Source organism: Myotis lucifugus, unplaced genomic scaffold, assembly GCF_000147115.1.
Source record: "Myotis lucifugus unplaced genomic scaffold, Myoluc2.0 scaffold_657, whole genome shotgun sequence".
NCBI classification, from domain to species: Eukaryota; Metazoa; Chordata; class Mammalia; order Chiroptera; family Vespertilionidae; genus Myotis; species Myotis lucifugus.
Window position 1 is genome coordinate 207,579 of NW_005871705.1, and position 19,175 is coordinate 226,753.

At 42.7% G+C, this 19,175-nt stretch overlaps 2 protein-coding genes across 4 annotated transcripts in view; both read right to left on the bottom strand.

Moving 5' to 3' along the window:
• Positions 1-4,956, bottom strand: part of ANKFY1 (ankyrin repeat and FYVE domain containing 1) — a 65,620-nt gene extending 60,664 nt beyond the window's left edge. The window contains exon 1 of one of the 2 annotated variants that reach the window (XM_006105274.3): positions 4,921-4,956. In XM_006105274.3, the coding sequence (XP_006105336.1) occupies positions 4,921-4,930 (10 nt within the window). In that variant the 5' untranslated portion in view covers positions 4,931-4,956. The remainder of the gene's footprint in view (positions 1-4,920) is intronic. The other variant, XM_023746332.1, reaches the window with a different exon arrangement.
• A 4,108-nt stretch (positions 4,957-9,064) lies between these two features.
• UBE2G1 (ubiquitin conjugating enzyme E2 G1) overlaps positions 9,065-19,175 on the bottom strand; it is an 87,763-nt gene continuing 77,652 nt past the window's right edge. The window contains exons 5-7 of one of the 2 annotated variants that reach the window (XR_002826840.1): positions 16,428-16,550; positions 15,325-15,460; positions 9,065-12,038 (exon numbers count right to left, since the gene is read on the bottom strand). Coding sequence is in view for 1 of the 2 variants with exons in the window: in XM_006105276.3 (XP_006105338.1) it covers positions 16,464-16,550 (87 nt within the window). In the remaining variant the exon portion in view is untranslated. The remainder of the gene's footprint in view (positions 12,039-15,324; positions 15,461-16,427; positions 16,551-19,175) is intronic. The other variant, XM_006105276.3, reaches the window with a different exon arrangement.

Here is a 19,175-nt window from a genome sequence, read left to right on the forward strand (position 1 = left end):
GCCTATATTGTTAGAATGTTTCAAACTGCCAGCTCAGAGGCCGGCAAGGCAGGCGGGGAATGTTGGAGTCTGCAGTCACTGGAGCAAGCAAGCCTCATGTTCGCTTCCAGCTGCCTGGCTGCCGGCCGCCATCTTGGCTGACAGTTAATTTCCATAAAGATATGCTGATTAGCCAATGGGAAGGGTAGCGGTCGTACGCTAATTACCATGTTTCTCTTTTATTAGTGTAGATAATAAAGAGGGGAATATGCTAATTGACCCTCACGCCATCACAAAGATGGGGCACCCACAGCCAATAAGGAGGGAATATGCTAATTGACTACCACACCCTCAAAGATGGCAGTGCCCATAGCTAATAAGGAGGGAATATGCTAATTGACTGCCCCGCCCTCAAAGATGGTGGCGCCCACAGCCACAAGATGGCTGGCAGGGAAGGGCAGTTGTGGGCGATCAGGCCAGCAGGGGATGGCAGTTAGGGGCGACCAGGCCATCAGGGGAGGGCAGTTGGGGGCGATCAGGCTGGCAGGCAGAAGCGGTTAGGACAATCAGGCAGGCAAGCGGTTGGGAGCCAGAAGTCCCGGATTGTGAGAGGGATGCCCAACTGCTGGGATTGGGTCTAAACCAGCAGTCGAACATCCCCCAACGGGTCCCAGATTAGAGATGGTGCAGGCTGGGCTGAGGGACACCACTCCCCCTTCCAGTGCACAAATTTCGTGCACCGGGCCTCTAGTATATAGATAAGATGGTACTAAGAGATATTTCCTATTATGACTTTTCACCATTTAAAGTATCTAGCATTTCATAACTTGACTGTTCTGACAAAGTCCAAAAGCCATTATTTAACCAAAGTTTGCTTAAAAAAAAAAACACTACTTTGGGTTTCTGGTCAAGATGGAGGCGTAGATAAACATGGTAGCCATTTCAACATGCCTCAGACAATTCTAGTCATGTCACTATCTTGGCTGACACCTTTCATCAGCCTCACCCCATGGCTCAGAGTAAAATCCAAATGCTTCACCAATTCTTTCATAATCAGCCCTTAACATACTTTTCCAGCCTCATATCCTTTCATCAAGAACAGTGACCTCTTCCCACTACCATCTCTCCTATGTCCAAAAGAGGCTTATTTTTCAAAGCCCAGCTCCAATGCTTGCAGCAAAGACCTTCCCTGACCACCCAATGCTCCCCACCACTTCCCTAAAACAATCCCTTCCTATTCTGAATTCTCAAAGTAACTCCGAAGCATTTTTCACTGTCCATCACATAATACAGTTTCTTATGCACATACTTTTTACCTCCCCTCCTAGACTGCGGAGTTGCCTGTGAATAGACTCTAGGTCTAGCTACTCTTGTTTGTTTGTTAATACTCACCTGAGGATATTTTCCCATTGATTTTTAGGGAGAGTGGAAGAGAGTGGAGACAGAAACATCGATGTGAAAGAAACACATCGACTGGCTGCATCCTGCACAAGCCCCAACCAGGGTCAGGGCCAGGGAGGAGCCCGCAACCAAGGTACATGCCCTTGACCGGAATCTAACCTGGGACCCTTTGACCTGCAGGCCAATGCTCTATCCACTGAGCCAAACCAGCTAGCTGGCTATTCATTTTTAACCACCCACTACTTCTCCCTCTACCCCCACGCCATGCTCATCCCATCCTCCACCCAACAATGCCTCACTAGGTGGAATTCAATAGATACCTAGTTCCTTGGCCTACTCAGATTCAACAAGAGATATTAAGGACATAGCTATTTCTCATTTTGTTGGGCATGACTTGTAAATCATAATATCTTAACTACAACAACTCAACTTGCCAGTGACTGAACCCTGCATATCTCGACAATGATTCTATAGCTCTACTCTGGCACATCAACAGTCACTGCAGTGAATAGATAAACTTTCTTTGGAAAAAAAAAAATCCTCAAGGAGAAGGCTAACAACTATTGCTTGTGACAGAAATGAAAAAAAGGGAAGGTAGAGAAAAGAAAGAAGTGGTATAGAAAGGTATAGAGCCGAAAGGTATCCAGATTATATGCAATGGCATGGGACATTTGTTGAATGAATAAAATAATAAAGAGATCATTCTGATTAAAGTACAACAAGCAGCATTAAACAAGTAACAACCCAGCAAAGCATTTTCTAGTGAATCTTGCCTTCCTCTGCATAAAAAGCACCTTCAGTTTAATGAGCTAAGTGGACTAAAATGCCCTACTCAATTCTTCCTAGTCAACGTTTGCAACATGGTTTCCAAAGAGCTTACATCAGAAGAGGCCAGGAAATTAGGACACAAAAAATGGTAAAAGAAAACTGTGAAGTCAGAATCTCATGACTGTGCTTACCTATCTATCCTCCCTTTTAAATTGAACCCTGAAAGGATGTTTTGTTTAAGATGCATACTCCACTGGCTAGATGTTACCCTAACTCTTTTTTTTTTAAAATATATTTTATTGATTTTTTTACAGAGAGGAAGGGAGAGAGATAGAGAGTTAGAAACATCGATGAGAGAGAAATATCGATCAGCTGCCTCCTGCACATCTCCTACTGGGGATGTGCCCGCAACCCAGGTACCTGCCCCTGACCGGAATCCAACCTGGGACCTTTCAGTCCGCAGGCCGACGCTCTATCCACTGAGCCAAACCGGTTTCGGCTACCCTAACTCTTACATGCACGTCAAGGCACTTGCAGGGTAACCATCAGCATACTCGCCTGGTGTGAGCTTCTCATGGCTGGAACCTGACTTCAAAGCCCACCACACATGCTCAGTAAAACTGCTGAATGAAAAACCAGCTGCTCTCCACAATTTCAACCTTTATAATGTATCCCCAAAACACCAACTTCTATTCTCGTCCTAGTATGAAAGTACTGGACTACCTACCCATCACCACACAATAAGGCCCTCCTGAACCTTTCTACCCCACCTCACTGCTCTGGGCTACAAGCTTTGCTGGCTGCTTAGGGCTAAGGTGAACAGTTAAACAATGTTACACAACATTCTGTTATTTACCCAAAAACTAGCTTCATGGAATGTAGCTTTTCTTTCTGCTTTTATTCCTCCACTGCTTTCATACAATATGTATCTGATGATTCCCCCTCCAGGGAGGTCTAACATGCTAAAAAAAGAGCTAAGATAAAAACTGGGTGGGGGCTGGGTGGAGGGGGGAAGGGGGGTAGGATGGGGGACATCTGTAATACTGTCAATAATTTTAAAAAGTTATTTATTTATTTGGTTAATCCTAACCCAAGGATATTTTTCCATTGATTTTTAGAGAGAGTGGAGGAGGAGAGACAGAGATACATGGATGTGAGAGAGACACATCAATTAGCTGCCTCCCCCAGGCACCCCAACCAGGGCCTTGGATCAAGCCTACAACTGAGGTATGTGCCCTTGACTGGAATCAAACCCAGGACCCTTCAGTCTCCGGGCTGACGCTCTATCCACTGAGCCAAACAGGCTCGGCTTAATGAAATTTTTTTTAAAAAACTGGGTGCCAGCCCCAGCTCTCGATCCTTTTAACGATTCAGTGCAAATAGCACACATGCCAGGCCTCCTTCACCTTGTTCTGAAGTCTAGTCCAAATGAGAAAAGCCTGCAAACTGTCCCGTGCCACCCAAAGGTAAGATGCGTTTAGATAGCCCTGGCCAGGCAGCTCAGTTGGCTGGAGCGCCCTCAGTGCACCAGTGGGTTGAGGATTCCATTCCCGGTCAGGGCACATACCCAGGCTGCTGGTTCCATCCCTGGTCGGGGTGGTGCGTGCTGCGGGAGGCAACCAAGGGATGCGGTGGATGCTTCTCTCACATCGTTCCTTTCTCTCTTTCTCTCTTTCTCTCTCTCTCTCTCTCTCTCTCTCTCTCTCTCTCTCATCGATGTTCCTCCCCCCCTCCCCCCCCGACTTCTCCCTCTCTCTCTAGAATCAACAGAAATATGTCCTCGGGTGAGGATTTAAAAAAAAAAAAGTGCGTTCAGACAAAGCTTAACTCAAAACCAACACGACAGGTCGTGACCAGCACCTGCAGTCACTCAATAAATAAGTCAGAGAAGGAGTATTTCCCTCCAATAATGGGATGGAACAGGAGAAGCACGCTGGCCAGGTCCCAGTGTCCCTGGCAGGTACCTCACATCTGGGCCTCCCCCGATCCAGCCCCCCAGGTACACTAAGGCTTTCACAGTGAAGGATTCTAATAATGTTTCGTTAGGGAGGTAGGCCCTAAGAGGCCAATTGCCTCTACCTGCAGGTCATAACGACGGCACCAGACAGAGGCTCAGGGCGAGACAGAAGCCAGGGAGCACACCCCTCTCCGCAGCGCGCCCCCCGCCAACTCCCTCCCACGCACGCCCCCCTCCGCGCACAGCTGTGAAGCCGGAGAAAGGATCGCAGCCGCGGATGCCGGGCTGCCGGCGAGTCCGCAGACCACAGCGCGTGCCCGTTCGGCGCGCCGGCCAGTTACAGCCCCGGCTCTCGCCACCCCTCACCCCGAGAAGAGTCCGCGGCTCTTCCGCAGGCGAGGGGTGTACCCCTCCCGGATGCAGGACATGCCAGGACAGCAGTTTCGATTTCCTAAGGAGAAGGGTTACTTCCCCCGCCGTCCCAGCACCGCGGGCAATCCAAGAAGCCGCCCGGCCGCCCTGGGGACCCCGCGGCTGCACTCAGTTCCCGCAGGGGACCTCCCGACCCGGCTCCGCAGCCCGCCGGGGTCCCCTGGGGTCCCGTGGGGTCCCGGAGCGCCGAAGGGGCGTTGCCATAGGAATAGCGTTCAAGACCCCTGCCCTGGACGCGGGGGACAGGCGGAAGAGGAAGGCTCGCGACACCCGCCGCGCCCCATGCGACCACGTCCCGCCGTTCCCTCTCGGGGCTGCTGCGCGCAGCCCGCAGCGCCCCCACAGCTCCCGCGCTGTCCCGCGCGGCTCCACAAAAACCCTACCTTCCGCCATGTCGGCCCGGCCCGGCCCTGCCTGCAGCCTCGCGAGAAGTGCGCCGCTCAATCGGGGCGGTGCGTAACAGAGGCCGCAGGTCTCGCGAGAGTCATGGGAGTCCAGGCAAAGGGAGGAGCCTAGTCTGTGAGAAAGCAGTGAATGAAAGTGGAGGGAGTAGCCGGACGCCGGAAAATCCGAAAGCTTGTCTCTGTTCACCGAGTGCCTTCCAAGCCCGGGATGATCAGGCACCGACCTGGCTCTATCATGTTGCACTCCCTAGGGAGGGCCCTGGAAGGGATGGACAGCGTAGACTCCTCTTTGGGAGCACTTGGCCGTGAGAGGGGCGGGGGGTCTTTAGATTTTGTTGGTAAAGATGTGAGAGGCTGAGAGAAAAGAGCCAAAGGAGAGGGAAAGGCCAAAGATGGTTCTAGGTCCCTGGGGAGGCGGGATGCCCTGCAAGCGAATGCAAAAGGGAGTCACTGTTATTCTACTAAAACATGAGGACATAGATGGGGGTGGGGGGAGATCGGGGCGAGCGCTGGATGACATCGATGTTATGTTTGAAGTTTGTAGGCAAGAGTACCAACCAGAAGAGAATGAAGAAACGTTGGGAGAGGACACAGGTTGGAAGTCCTGGTTTCAGTGTCTCCTCTATGTACTTTTTTTTGAGACTACTTTTATTAAAGCTCTAAGAGTCAGAGAGGATGGGTTGAAGGAAGGATTTGAGAACAGGATGAGCGTGTCAGAACAGAAAAGGGGGAGGACTTGAAGTTGGAGAAGTGTTAGGTGCTACCAATATTAAGCATTAGTGGGTAGTGAGGCGAAGTGGAGGAGGAATTTGGAGTTCAGAACACGGGAAACGGGGTCATGGGCTAAAATTCTGATGAAGAGTACTTCTGGCTGAGGGACACCTGGGAGATGGGAGGGAAGAGGGTATTGAAATATGTAAGAACAATAAGATGCCCGGGGAAATGATGGTCCAGTTGTGGCGGGGAAACTAAAGACGTGGCGGTATGGGTAGGGAGGTGCTTAGAGGAGCTGCACTGAGCAAGCAGCGCTTAGTCTTAGACTAAGAAGGCGAGGGGAATACTATACTTGCCAGGTTCCATGGAGGTGTCCTAGCGCAAAGCTGCCCTGTCAAGAAGGGGTTGTAAGTGTGCCAAATGGTGAGCGCTTGGGCCAGGGGTCCTCAAACTACGGCCCGCGGGCCACATGCAAATACAAATACTGTATTTGTTCCCGTTTTGTTTTTTTACTTCAAAATAAGGTATGTGCAGTGTGCATAGGAATTTGTTCATAGTTTTTTTTAAAACTATAGTCCGGCCCTCCAACGGTCTGAGGGACAGTGAACTGGCCCCCTGTTTAAAAAGTTTGAGGACCCCTGCCTTGGGCCATCAGGGTGACCAAGCCAGCCAGCCAGCCTCCTCTGGCCACAAGCAGCCTCATCTGTTTTATCTTAACAGTACCCTACAAGTATTCTCTGGGTCACAACATAAAAATGACATAAAAGTGGTGACATGACTGATGTCTGGTCTGACAGCATATGACTTACCTTTGCCTGACCTACACCAGCCTAAACTAGTGTCTGGCGTACAGCAGCTGTTCAGAATGTTTGAGGAGTTGTTACCACTGTGACCTATACCCGGAGTCTGGAGAACTGGGTTCAAGTTTGGCTCTGCAACTGATTTCCTGTGTTGGTCATGGGCAAGTTCCTGCAAGCTTTACACTGCCATCTCAGATTCTCCATCTATCCATTTCAAGGAGGAGTTGGACTAGAATCCATGGTTCTTAATGATTTGAAGGGTCATGACCCTTAGAGCATTTGATGACAACCTTTTCCCTAGAGAGCATGTGTTTATTCCTAACTTCAAATCCTCCCCCTTTCACTTTACTTGGGACTAGATGTCCAAAGTCAAAAGAGAACTCACTTTAAGAGATTTAATCCACTCAAGGGCTTGACTACCTGCTCATCAAAACCCACCTTCAAGAAGCCCTCTAACAGGTAAAAGTAGTCCTTTTAGGAACACCTTTCATACAATCCTGTCTCTGGGCCCTTGTCTTCTGAGTGGGCTCTACCTGGCACGAGTCCTCTGAGCTCTAGAAGACTTCTTAACGCCTGTAAATGAAAACATCTGTAGTACTCAGCGACTACAACACCCAACAGACGTGGATGGAGCTACAATAGATATGACCTGAAATACGGTCATCTTGAAAATGTTGAGCACTAGAAAACATCGTTCATCTTAAGACCTAATTCAGGTTTTTCTATCAGAGTAATAGAAACTTTTTTTTTTCTTTTTACAAACCCTTCTGTCGAGGGCTGACTTTCAATAGATTGCAGTGAGGGAGCTGCTCTGCTACGTACAAAACCCCGACCCAGCAGCTGGTCGTCTACAAATGGTTTAGTACCAGGTTAATAGAAACGTAATGTGGAGTTATCTCGGGCAAGGAACATGAAATACAGAAGGGATAAATGCTGACTGCCTTAAGAGCACAAGGGAACAGACTTTCTGGGGAGGCAGTGCCATAACATGGTAGGAGGAGGAAGGGCATTGCTAGACCCAGACTGGTGCAAGTCCAATGAATTGAGTTCAAGTACCAGCCTCAACACATCCACTCTCCATGTGACCCTGGAAAAGATGTTCCTGAGGTAAACGGCTCCCAGCACGTAAGGAAGGTTGTGGAACTGAAACCTGGCCGTGAAATTTGCTTGACAAATTTATCTGAACCTATTTCCTTATGAGAAACTATTACTTTGAAGGATCCATGTAAGAATTTGGCTAGATCCTTTATGAAGCCTACCTAGCACAAGCCTGTCACAAAGTAGAACTTCAATAAATAGGAGCTGGTGCTCTTTAGGGATAAATGAGATGTCACAAGTGTCACTTATTCCTAATAAATACTGCTGGCAGGAGAGAAAAATCAAGTATCTTTCCTGTGGTTTTCTGTGCAGCTCCTATGTCTGAGATATGGCTGCCTTTTGTGAACCTCTTCCTTCAATTCATTCCACCTTATGTGAATAGGATTCAAAATTCTTTAATCATTTTCACTATAGCTCAGTGTGATGCACTGACTCAACGAGTCAAAAGCCTAATCCTACCCTAGCAGATTATATCTGAAACTGAGTGACCAAAAATACTTTATCTAGAAATAACTTGCTCTGCAGACTGAATCCTGTTGAGGTTTGCAATCCCCCAGAAAATAAAAACTTAATTTAATAACATGGTTACAACCTTCTGAGAGGTTGGGAGAAAAATCAACTGGTCTTTACTAAAAGCCCAGTTAGTGCCTGGCACACAGTAGCACACCTAAAACCTCATTTGCATTGGCAGCAGCATGCAAACAAAACCTTTTTGCTATGAACCTTGAGTAGATGGTTATGCATAAAACAGAGTGTTCAGCAACATTATTCACGCCCTCCTGTAATAATTTTATTTCAAATATATTTACCAGGGAAATTAAACTTGGAAAATGACTCCCAATCTTCCCCAACAGCTCCCAAGGATTTTCTTGCTTTGTAAAAAGCTCAGCTCCATGTTTTCTGTTTGTAAGGAAGAGATCTTAATAGCCACTGGCAACTTGTATCAACACAAACAAGCTTTCAACACCTAACACTGAACTATATGTAAAAAATGTAGGGTAAGAAGCTGAATATTGACATCCTATTTAAACAAAACAAAACTATATTGCCTCTTTTGCCACTTACTTACTAAGTGGTCCTGTGCAGAGATCTGGGCCAAGTGTGTCCATCTGTTTAAAAGAGGGAAGAGGGTGATTGAGATGGTGCCTGTGGTCTCTTCCAGTTCACATTTGAGTCTGGGTCCTTCATCTGTTGCTTATCTTTATGGTAGAGCCAGTTTAGACCAAAGACAAAATTTCCGATAATGCTCTAACATGTGCTCATTTTATTTAGATTCTAAATTAGCATCACAGAAAACTCTGATTAAAGAAGGGTGGTTGGTCCTTTACTAGAAAATTTAAGACCATTATATCAGGTTGGAAGTTAACTTCCCACCCTCTGGTTCCTTCTTTAAATGAAGTTTTAAAAATTCGTTCTCAAGGTTCCCCTTGTGGACCTTTTGGTATCATGGGCTGTTTATATCCCACAACTTGCTTTTGAGACCTGCATCCTAAAACCAAAATAGCTCATGATACAGCCTCTAAGTCATCATTTATTGATTTATAGAGCCCCCATCACATGATTGAGGTGCTTTACAATACAGTAAACATCAAAACAGAACTCACATAGTTAAATACAATCAACAAATTACAGAACTAAAACTGGAATGAAGCAACATTATGTCAAATTTCAAAGATGCTGAGAAGTGGCAGTACAAAAGGAAATTCCACCAACTGGAGACCAGACGGGCAAAGATACACAGGCACCACAACCCCAAATAGGCAGATTTTTAAAGGGTGAGTGAGTGTAAGATAAAATTTCACAACTAAGAATGAAGGTCATTAAAAAATACTATGACACCCAAGTGATCACACAACCAGTGGAATAACCTCACAAAGATATTACCTTATAAATAACAAGGTAAAACCAACTTCATATGGATTTTAAACTCTTTACAAAGAGGCCAAAAAGCCACTGACATCATCTATCCTGTTATGAACAGACTGAAATCTATAAGCCTTTACAAGAACTTAGAATAAATTTAGGAAGCAGCCAACAGTTCTATAATCTATGACTATGGAGATGTCAATAGTTGGCACAAGGTTAGGGAGAAAAATCCTTTTCCTAAAGCAGAGAGGACTCACCTCACACTAACGGCAAGGCACTGGTGGGACAACAGCCACCTGGATCAGTGTCACCCAAGTGTGATTTAACAAATATGGAGGCATTTAAATTCACACTGTCAGATGAACTCTTGGAAAGGCACAGATGACACCTCTGACAGAGGAAAAGTCAAAACATCTATCTAGGCCTGTGTTTCCATGTCTAGCATGGCCAGGGCACCAGGTGGAAAGGAGTGTGGAAAGGTGCACTCATTTCTGGCTCTCCCTTCTAGATCTAAACTCAACACATATGATTATACCAAAGTAACTGAATTAAAGTGGCACTTAAAAGTTCAAGAATAGTTGTCCCTGAGTTACTAGGTCATTTGCCACTCCCAAATCACTAGGTTTTAAACTCAACAGATTGCTAGGCAGAATTTTTGCAACAGGATAGTAAAATTCAGACTTCATTCTGTCACAACCACCACCATGTGAACAATTTCTGATTTAAGAGTAAAGGGATTGCGTTTAAAGTCCCAGGTAGGTGTGCAGTACTGGCACTTTGGGGCAACAATTCTTAAGAGTCTTAAAAAAAAAGTTAGAAAGTTCTTAAAGAAATTTGGGCCACAATGAATAAAATAAAAAATTTCACATTTAGTCATTACACATTTATGGGTTTTTATAATGCTTCAGAGTGGAAAACAGCCTGGGATTTAGAAAAATCACTCTCTATGGTGACTACGTCCTTAACCATTTTACTTCTGCTTAAAAAAGGACATGCAAAGTTCATAAAGGACTAGGCTACTTGCAGGAATCCTTTCATTCTTCTGCCAAAATAGTTCTCCAAACTCATCAGAGCAGAGATGCACCAATTCTCACAAATACCATGTCCCATCTGGTACTGTCACAAGTTCTATCCCTCATCTGCCAAAAACTACTTCCCAATCCCAACCTCACACCAAACAGAGAGGAATCTGGACCTCCCTTTAACACTGTACATGCTCATTTTACCATTTCCTGAAATTGTTTTAGAAAACTCACGAAATATACTCAAACATTAATAAAATCCAAGTGCACTATGTCAGTGACAGAATCTATATGTCAAAACAGAAAGCATTTACACCTCCGTAATGCTTTGAGATTCACTTAAGAATCTAGATAGAGAACAAATAAATATACTGTCATGGTCATGTGATTTTCAAGTATTAAGAGTTTGTTTGCATAAAGAATCAACCTGAGATTTTTCTAAACTGCACTTCTCTGGCATTCAGTATTATAACCTTCATTCAATACAATAAAAGCCAACGACTTGACAATTATTGGAAAAAAATTATATTTTGGAAGAACTCACTACATAAGGTGACAGAATTCCAAAATCAAATTACATGAAAATATACATCGCAATTTCTTTGTACAATAAGTGAGAAAAATCTGAGTATAGAAGAATAGAGGCAAAGAAATATGAAGGGCTAAGGTTATGAGGGTAAACAGCATTTTTAATAGCAAACCCAGAAGTTAAGTAGAAAGCCTGTAGCTGTGCATGCTTTAGTCATCCAACCTTAACATTAGGTAACTGGAGGGCAAAAATAAAACCAAATCAGAATTTTGTATAATTGGGGTAAATTTCACTAAATTGAATTCAGAACCAACTCTTTTTAGTTCTTAGGAATAATGACAGTTCAAGAGCTCTCAACAGCCAAAAAATGTTATTGCTACATCCAATCCAAGTGACGGGTACAACTAGAATACAAAAAGGACAAAGCACCTAGTGATGACCACTCCTCCGAAGTCATCATTAAAATCAAGTAACTGCTTATTTAGTATTTCAGTATTGGAACTAAATGATTTGAAAACCTTCTTGCAGATAGAAGAGATAAACACAAAGGGGGGTGTGTCAAAACAAAGAAGATACAAACTTTAGTAAATGGAAAGAGTTTAATGAAGCCTCAATGGTTTAAAGGAAATTAAATGGAAACTTTTCATCCTAATTGCTTTTCATCTGACATGCTTTAAAGAGTCTTTTAAAACATAAGAAACAATGAGTAGGGGAAGAAAACCTGCTAAAATCTTTTAGAATTTACACGATTCTTATTCTACTACAAGAAAGCATTATTTGGTACAAGGTGTATTTGTGGATGTACATGAACAGTATATATATTATCCGGATCATGTTGTGCTATGTACAGGTCTTTACAATTCTTCCTGAAGGTTAAAACAGTTCATTAGAATTCAAAATACGTAATCATCTGTAAGTTGGCACTTGTTAGGCTCTTGTCAGCATTGATACTGGCATGTTTTATTGCAGCCCAGTTCCAGCCAGTGTTTGCCAACTTGTTACAAGAGAAGTCCAGCAATAGGTGGGTAGAGTGCAGGAAAAACAGTGCCATGTTTCTCGATTGGAGACCTACAACAAAACAAACAGCATTATAAAATAAATTTATAAATTACAAAAGAATCTATTATAAATTTTTACTCACATGCTATTTCTTTAAAAACAAATTAATTTCATTTTAAGGTAACCTTTGTGTTTGTCCAATATGGAAGCCACATATGGCTACTTCACTTTAAATTTAAATAATAGTAAATAAAATTTTAAATGTAGTTCCGGCCATGGCCAGTGGCTCAATGGTTAGGGCATTTGTCCCAAGCACCATATATCCACCTGTTAAAGTCACACATTTTATTAAAAGGCCCTAAAAATACAAAGCAGACAAGTATGCTTCCAAATAAAAAACACTTTTTGATATCACAGACAATAAAAGTAACTACTCACTCAGGGGTAAGTGTTTAGCCATTCTTAAGTGAAAGCAGTCCATGAATTAAACAGCTTAGTAACAAGAAGTTTTCCCATTACTTTCACACAGATACTTCCAAAAGTTCCAATTCATACTGAACTGGCACTAAGTATACTAGTAGAAAACAATTCTCCCCTCTCACCCGCCCTGCATATGACCAATTCACTGGTTTTCCATCAAAACTGATTCTTATATCTTATTAGAGGCCCAGTGCACGAAATTCGTGCGCTCGTGTGTGTGTGGGGGGGGCGTCCCCTCAACCTGGATTGCGAGAGGGTGCAGGCCAGGCCACAGGACCCCACCAGTGCACAATCGGAGCTGGGGAGGGATGCGGGAAGTTGGCCAGCCAAGGAGGGACCCAGGAGGGTTCCAGGGCATGTCTGGCCTTTCTTGCTCAGCCCCAATCAGCCGGACCCTAGTAGCATGCTAACCAACCGGTCAGAGTGTCTGCCCCCTGGTGGTCAGTGCCCATCATAGCGAGCGATTGAGCGGCCTTAGCATATCATTAGCATATTACACTTTGGTTGAACGGACGACCGGACACTTAGCATATTAGGCTTTTATTATATAGGATTCTTTGTCTTATGTCCTGGCATTGGTGACCATACACATCCACTCCGTCTGAGGTCAGTAATGCTTCACTCTCCTCCTTGTGGCCAACCAGCCCACATGTTTCTATCTCTGTTTCTTCCTTCTGTCCCTCAGTGTGGAAATTATACAAGATGCTGTCCTTGGCCCTAATAAGTACTGCTCCCTACATTAAGTGAATTTTCACCTCTACTCTGGATACTTCCAATCTCACCAGCACCTCTATGTCTAATCTCTGTCCTAACCATCGTAACCATTCAGTACTTAGGCATGTGCTGACTTATCAAAACCATACTCTGCTTCTACTCCCACTAGAGTTTTTAATGTGATTTAACCTTACCTTTTTATGTCTGATCTAACTGGCTAAATTAACGGCTTTTTAATTGGCCAGGATAATGTAGATAATGTATCTATGTAACTATCATGCCTTTGCAAATAGTAGGCATATAACAAATATTCATTAACAAGAACTGAAATAAGCTCAGTGTGTCTCCTGTTCTTGGTGTTACCTCTCATTTCAGATATAAATCTTGATTCTTAATAATATGCAACTTTCACCCTAGCCAGTTTGGCTCAGTGGATAGAGCATCGGCCTGTGGACTGAAGGATCCCGGGTTCAATTCCTGGTCAGGGCACATGCCCAAGTTGCAGGCTTGATCCCCAGTAGGAGGCATGCAGGAGGCAGCCGATCAATGATTCTCATCATTGAAGCTTCTATCTCTCTTTCTCCCTTCCTCTCTGAAATCAATAAAAATAAAAATATATAAAAATAAAAAAATAATATGCAACTATTTAAAAAGGAAGCGGATATATATATTATTGAGCTAGCAAAATATCAAAAGACAATGTTGAATTAAAAGTACAGAAAAAAACAAGCTTAACAGTAGCATAACTAAGATAATAACTAAAATTAATCACTGGAAAAAAAGAGTGCATTAATTTCAATTAAAATTCTATTAAGGACTCTAAGCTGCCACAATATGCATACTGAATATATCTGGAGTACTTGCAACTTTAAAGAAGTTTGTTTTGTTATTAATGTGTGAACAGTGCTGACCTATGTTAGTGAAGATTTCCAATTATTGCTTCCATACTCTTTAACAGTAATTAGTTTAGTTTCATGAGTAACAGTATACTGTTTTTCAATTAACTTATTCTACGTAATGAGGTATTTTAACTCAACATTTTTTGACTCTATCTTTTTTTTAAAAATATATTTTATTGATTTTTTACAGAGAGGAAGGGAGAGAGATAGAGAGTTAGAAACATCGATGACAGAGAGACATCGATCAGCTGCCTGCTGCACATCTCCTACTGGGGATGTGCCCGCAACCCAGGTACATGCCCTTGACCGGAATCGAACCTGGGACCTTTCAGTCCGCAGGCCGACGCTCTATCCACTGAGCCAAACCGGTTTTGGCTTGACTCTATCTTTTTGATAAGTGAACTTTAATCTTGAGAGGTATATTTCTTTTTTTAAATAATTTATTGATTTTTAGAGAGAGGGAGAGAAACATCATGTAAGAGCAACATCGATTGTCTGCCTTCTGCAAGTTAATTTAGCCAGTTAGATCAGACATAAAAAGGTATGTTTCTCTCTTAGTGTCTACAAGAGATCAAGTCTGCAACCTGGGCATGTGCCCTTGACCAGAATCGAACCTGCAATCTCCTGGTGCATGGGATGATGCCCAACCAACTAAGCCAGATCAGTCAGAGTTTGATAAATATATCTTTTTAGCCGAAGCTGGTTTGGCTCAGTGGATAGAGCGTTGAGCCTGCGGACTGAAGGGTCCCGGGTTAGAAACATCGATGAAAGAGAACATCGATCAGCTGCCTTCTGCACACCCCCTACTGGGGATGTGCCCGCAACCAAGGTACATGCCCTTGACCGGAATCGAACCTGGGACCCTTCAGTCCGCAGGCCGACGCTCTATCCACTGAGCCAAACTGGTTAGAGCGATAAATATATCTTAAAGACGTGAATGTTATAAGCATAAATTAACTCTAGTCCCACTAGTAAAGGAGATAATATATAATCCCTTATAAAATTTGTTTCTGACACTTCATTAGTACTTATCTAACTTACAATATATTATCAAGGTAAAAGTAATAAAATTCTTTGTTATTTCCTAAATTTTTAAAGTACTGTTAAGGTAAAATCACACATAAGCTTAGGCTTCAATATGTTATTTCGTTCCTCATCAATTCTTTGTTGTCGCCAAGCCCTTTTCTAACTTGAAAATGATATGGGTAAAAGCCCTGAGTGTGTCTGTTGTTCCTAAGATTTTGTCATACTCATAAACCAACCGATGCAATGAGTTGAGCTTTGTGAAGATCAATGTGCAGCTGTATCCAGAACAAATATTCAGGATGAAGTAGAGGCTGGCATGAAGGATGTTCAAAACTAGCAGGCTAAGGCAGTGTCTAGTAACAGGAACTTGCTCTAAGGTGGTGGAAAGCAAGAGTTACAGAAGGGAAAAGACATGGACCACTGACTAGATGTGATGGAGGTATTACATGTAATGATAATGAAATAAGAACAAAATTATTAGCAAAAATAAAAAGGATATAAACAAGATGAAAAACAAATAATTTTAAGACTATAAGCTTATTATTATATCTGGTGGTAACAGCAATAAGTCAAGTTAATTTTCAGCATTTCAGGTTATTATAAAGAGATCAAAAAGTAGATCTGAGTCTCTTCAGAAATCAGAGATAGTATATACCCTTAACAATTCCACCCATAGGTATACACACTAAAGAAACTCATAGTACATGTGCAGCAAGAAACAAGAATAGCCACATTCTCTATAATAGCAAAAACAAAGCAAAATAAACAAGCAAAAAACCCCCACCATAATTTGGAAAATAACTGCAGTAAGAAATTAGAGGAGAGAGGTAATTTATCTAATAAACCACTACATAACAGTGAAAACAGATTAAATGTAGCTGCACATTAATACAGACCAATTTCAAGAATCTGATATTGAATAATAAGTCACAAAAAAAGCATACATTATAATTTCATATATACAATTCAAGACATCCAATATTGTTTGGGAATACAAACTGATAAAATTACAAAAAAAGCAATGGTAAAATGGAAGAAACTTGAAATAAGCACTTTATCATTGGAAATTTTACCATCTCTAGTTTCTGAAAAAAAATAAACTGCTACCATACCAACTAGTTTGATATACCTACTTGAAAACAGCTGGGCCTACTAAAAGAAAAAGCAAGTAAGTTATACACTGTTTCTGTTGAGAAACAGCAAACTACTGGATACTAACCACTAGAAACTGAAGCCAATGAAAAATGCAATTCAAATAACTAAATCACATAATTTCCCAAAACATATACAACATTTATAAAAAGGCAAAGTAATAATATGATTTTTAAAATGAACTTACCCTGAAATAAGTAAAATTACAGCTATTGAATAAATGTCACTCAAAAGCAGTCTCTTGGCTTTTTCTTACACAGCGGGCAACTTTTCTTTTGAATTCTCCATTTCTGTCTTCCCTCCATTCTTTCTGTAGGTACAGAAGTGAGATCAACTGATTTTATCAATTCCTCTTATAATTTCTAATACTAATTTTACTTTGAATGTAATGCTTTGACAATATGTAAGCTGATAAGGTAGATAAGGAGTCAAAAAATACTTCTGCAAGGCACTCTGCTGGGATAAAAGAGTAGAAACCCCCCATGCAAATCACCACTATAAGCAAAATTCTCTTAAAAAGGGAGAGATCATTAACAGTTTTATATTATACTGATGAGAAAAGTACAACTTATAAATAAGATATTCAAGCTATCTGAAGGATTACCGACTCTCCCTGACGGAAGCAACCAGAAAGTAAAAAAGACACAAAACTCTCCTATATACAGTAGACAGGTGGAGTACATCACATTGAGATGATACTGAGCACTACTTCATGGGGGGGGGGCGATGGTGGAGAAGAATGAAACAATATCACTATCACTGCCAGACACATGAAAAAGGAACACGAAGCAGCACTGGCATAGTTTCACATAAGAACAGAGCTGATTTATCTACCATGTAAATACGTAGTAGGAAATTCCCACAAAAATGCCCAGGCTTTTTTTCCCACCTTTTTATAAAATAACATCCATTTACAAACAGCGAAAACCATAGACCTCTTCAATCACTGCCCTTGTGGAGGAACACATTAGAAAAATAATTTTGCCCTCAAAGCAAGGAAGGCACCACCGAAATCCAATAATTACAATAAAATGAGCTAAATTATAATGCTAACATGTCCAGAGACTGAGATATATACTGAAGTATTTATGAATAAAATGTTATAAAGTCTGCAATTTCCTCATCACTTTAAGTAAAAGGAAGAAAACAGCAATTCTAGGCAAAGGGGGATTGGGGGGTTGTGGGGGAAGACACCTAAAAATACCATTTAGCAGAGAGAATTTAGAGTACGAGCAGGGTCCTGGCCAGTTGCTCAGTTGGAGCGTTGTCCTGTACACCAAGTGATTGTGGATTCGAGTCCCGGTCGGGGTGCTTAAAAGAGGCAACCAATCGATGTTTCTGTTTCTCTTTCTCTCTCCCCCCCTCCATGTGTCTCCCCGCTCCCTCCCTCCCTCCCTAAAAATTAATGAAAACATATTCTCGGGTTGAGGGTTAAAAAAAAGACTGCCCTGGCCAGTGTGGCTCAGTTGGTTGGGTGTCATCCCGAGCACCAAAAGGTTGCTGGTCTGATTCCCAGTCAGGGCACATGCCCCAGTTTCGGCTTGATCCCCAATCCCCAGGAGGGTGTGTGCAGGAGGCAATCTCACAGAGATGTTACCCTCTCCTTTCCTCTCTCTCTAAAGACTAAGAGCAGGGATCAGATAGAAAGCTATTACAACAATGTAGGTAATAAGTCAAAAGGACTCAAGTCAATGGCAGAGGGATGGCAAGGAGTTTAGAGAGACGATATAATATGACCGGCATTCTCTGATGACTGAGACAAGACTGGGCAAGGATGACTTGCCCAGTAAAAGATAGATTGGTAGATGATGGTTCCAAAGCAGGAGCTAGCTAACACAACCACCATTTGTTTCATCCAGTATAGCATAAACTTGGATAACCTGATAGGTGATATTATCTTCTGCATTTTATATAAATGGAGAACCTATGAATTCAATAGGGCAAAAAGCATATGTTTTTCTCTATTTGCTTTCCTGAGAGAAAATATCATGGGAATTTTTCATTATCAAAGAAAATGGCAGGCCGAAACCGGTTTGGCTCAGTGGATAGAGCGTCGGCCTGCGGACTGAAAGGTCTCAGGTTCGATTCCGGTCAAGGGCATGTACCTTGGTTTGCGGCACATCCCCAGTAGGAGATGTGCAGGAGGCAGCTGATCGATGTTCTCTCTCATCGAAGTTCTACTCTGTCCCTCTCCTCCCCCCTCTCTACTACTATAAAAAAAATCGATGAACGCTACTATATAGACATTAGCTTAAACAAGATGGAAAATGTCATCTCTCATGTGTAAGCCTTCAGAGGTGGTTGGAATCTAGGATGGGAGACCCGCAGTGTCAGAATTCAGGCTTCCTCTATCTCAGTGATGGCGAACCTTTTGAGCTCGGCGTGTCAGCATTTCGAAAAACCCTAACTTAACTCTGGTGCCGTGTTACATATAGAAATTTTTTGATATTTGCAACCATAGTAAAACAAAGACGTATATTTTTGATATTTATTTTATATATTGAAATGCCATTTAACAAAGAAAAAATCAACCAAAAAAATGAGTTCGCGTGTCAGAGGTGACACTATCTTGTTCTGTCTTCCATCTCATGCTCCAAAATGGCTTTAGCCACCAATTTTGCATCCCCGCCAACAGGAAGGAAGAAATGGGGCCGTTCTCTCCTCCTTCCCTTATCAAAGGCATGACTCAGACATTATCTTCATTATTCCCACTCACATTCCTCGGCCAGAACTTAGTCACATGACCACAGCTGGCTACAAGGGAGCCTGGGAAATGTAGTCTTTGGCTGGGAAGTCATGTGCTAATCCGTGGTTGGCAAACTGCGGCTCTCGAGCCACATGGGACTCTTTGGCCCCTTGAGTGTGGCTCTTCCTAAGCCTTAGGAGTCCCCTAATTAAGTTAATAACAATGTACCTACCTCTATAGTTTAAGTTT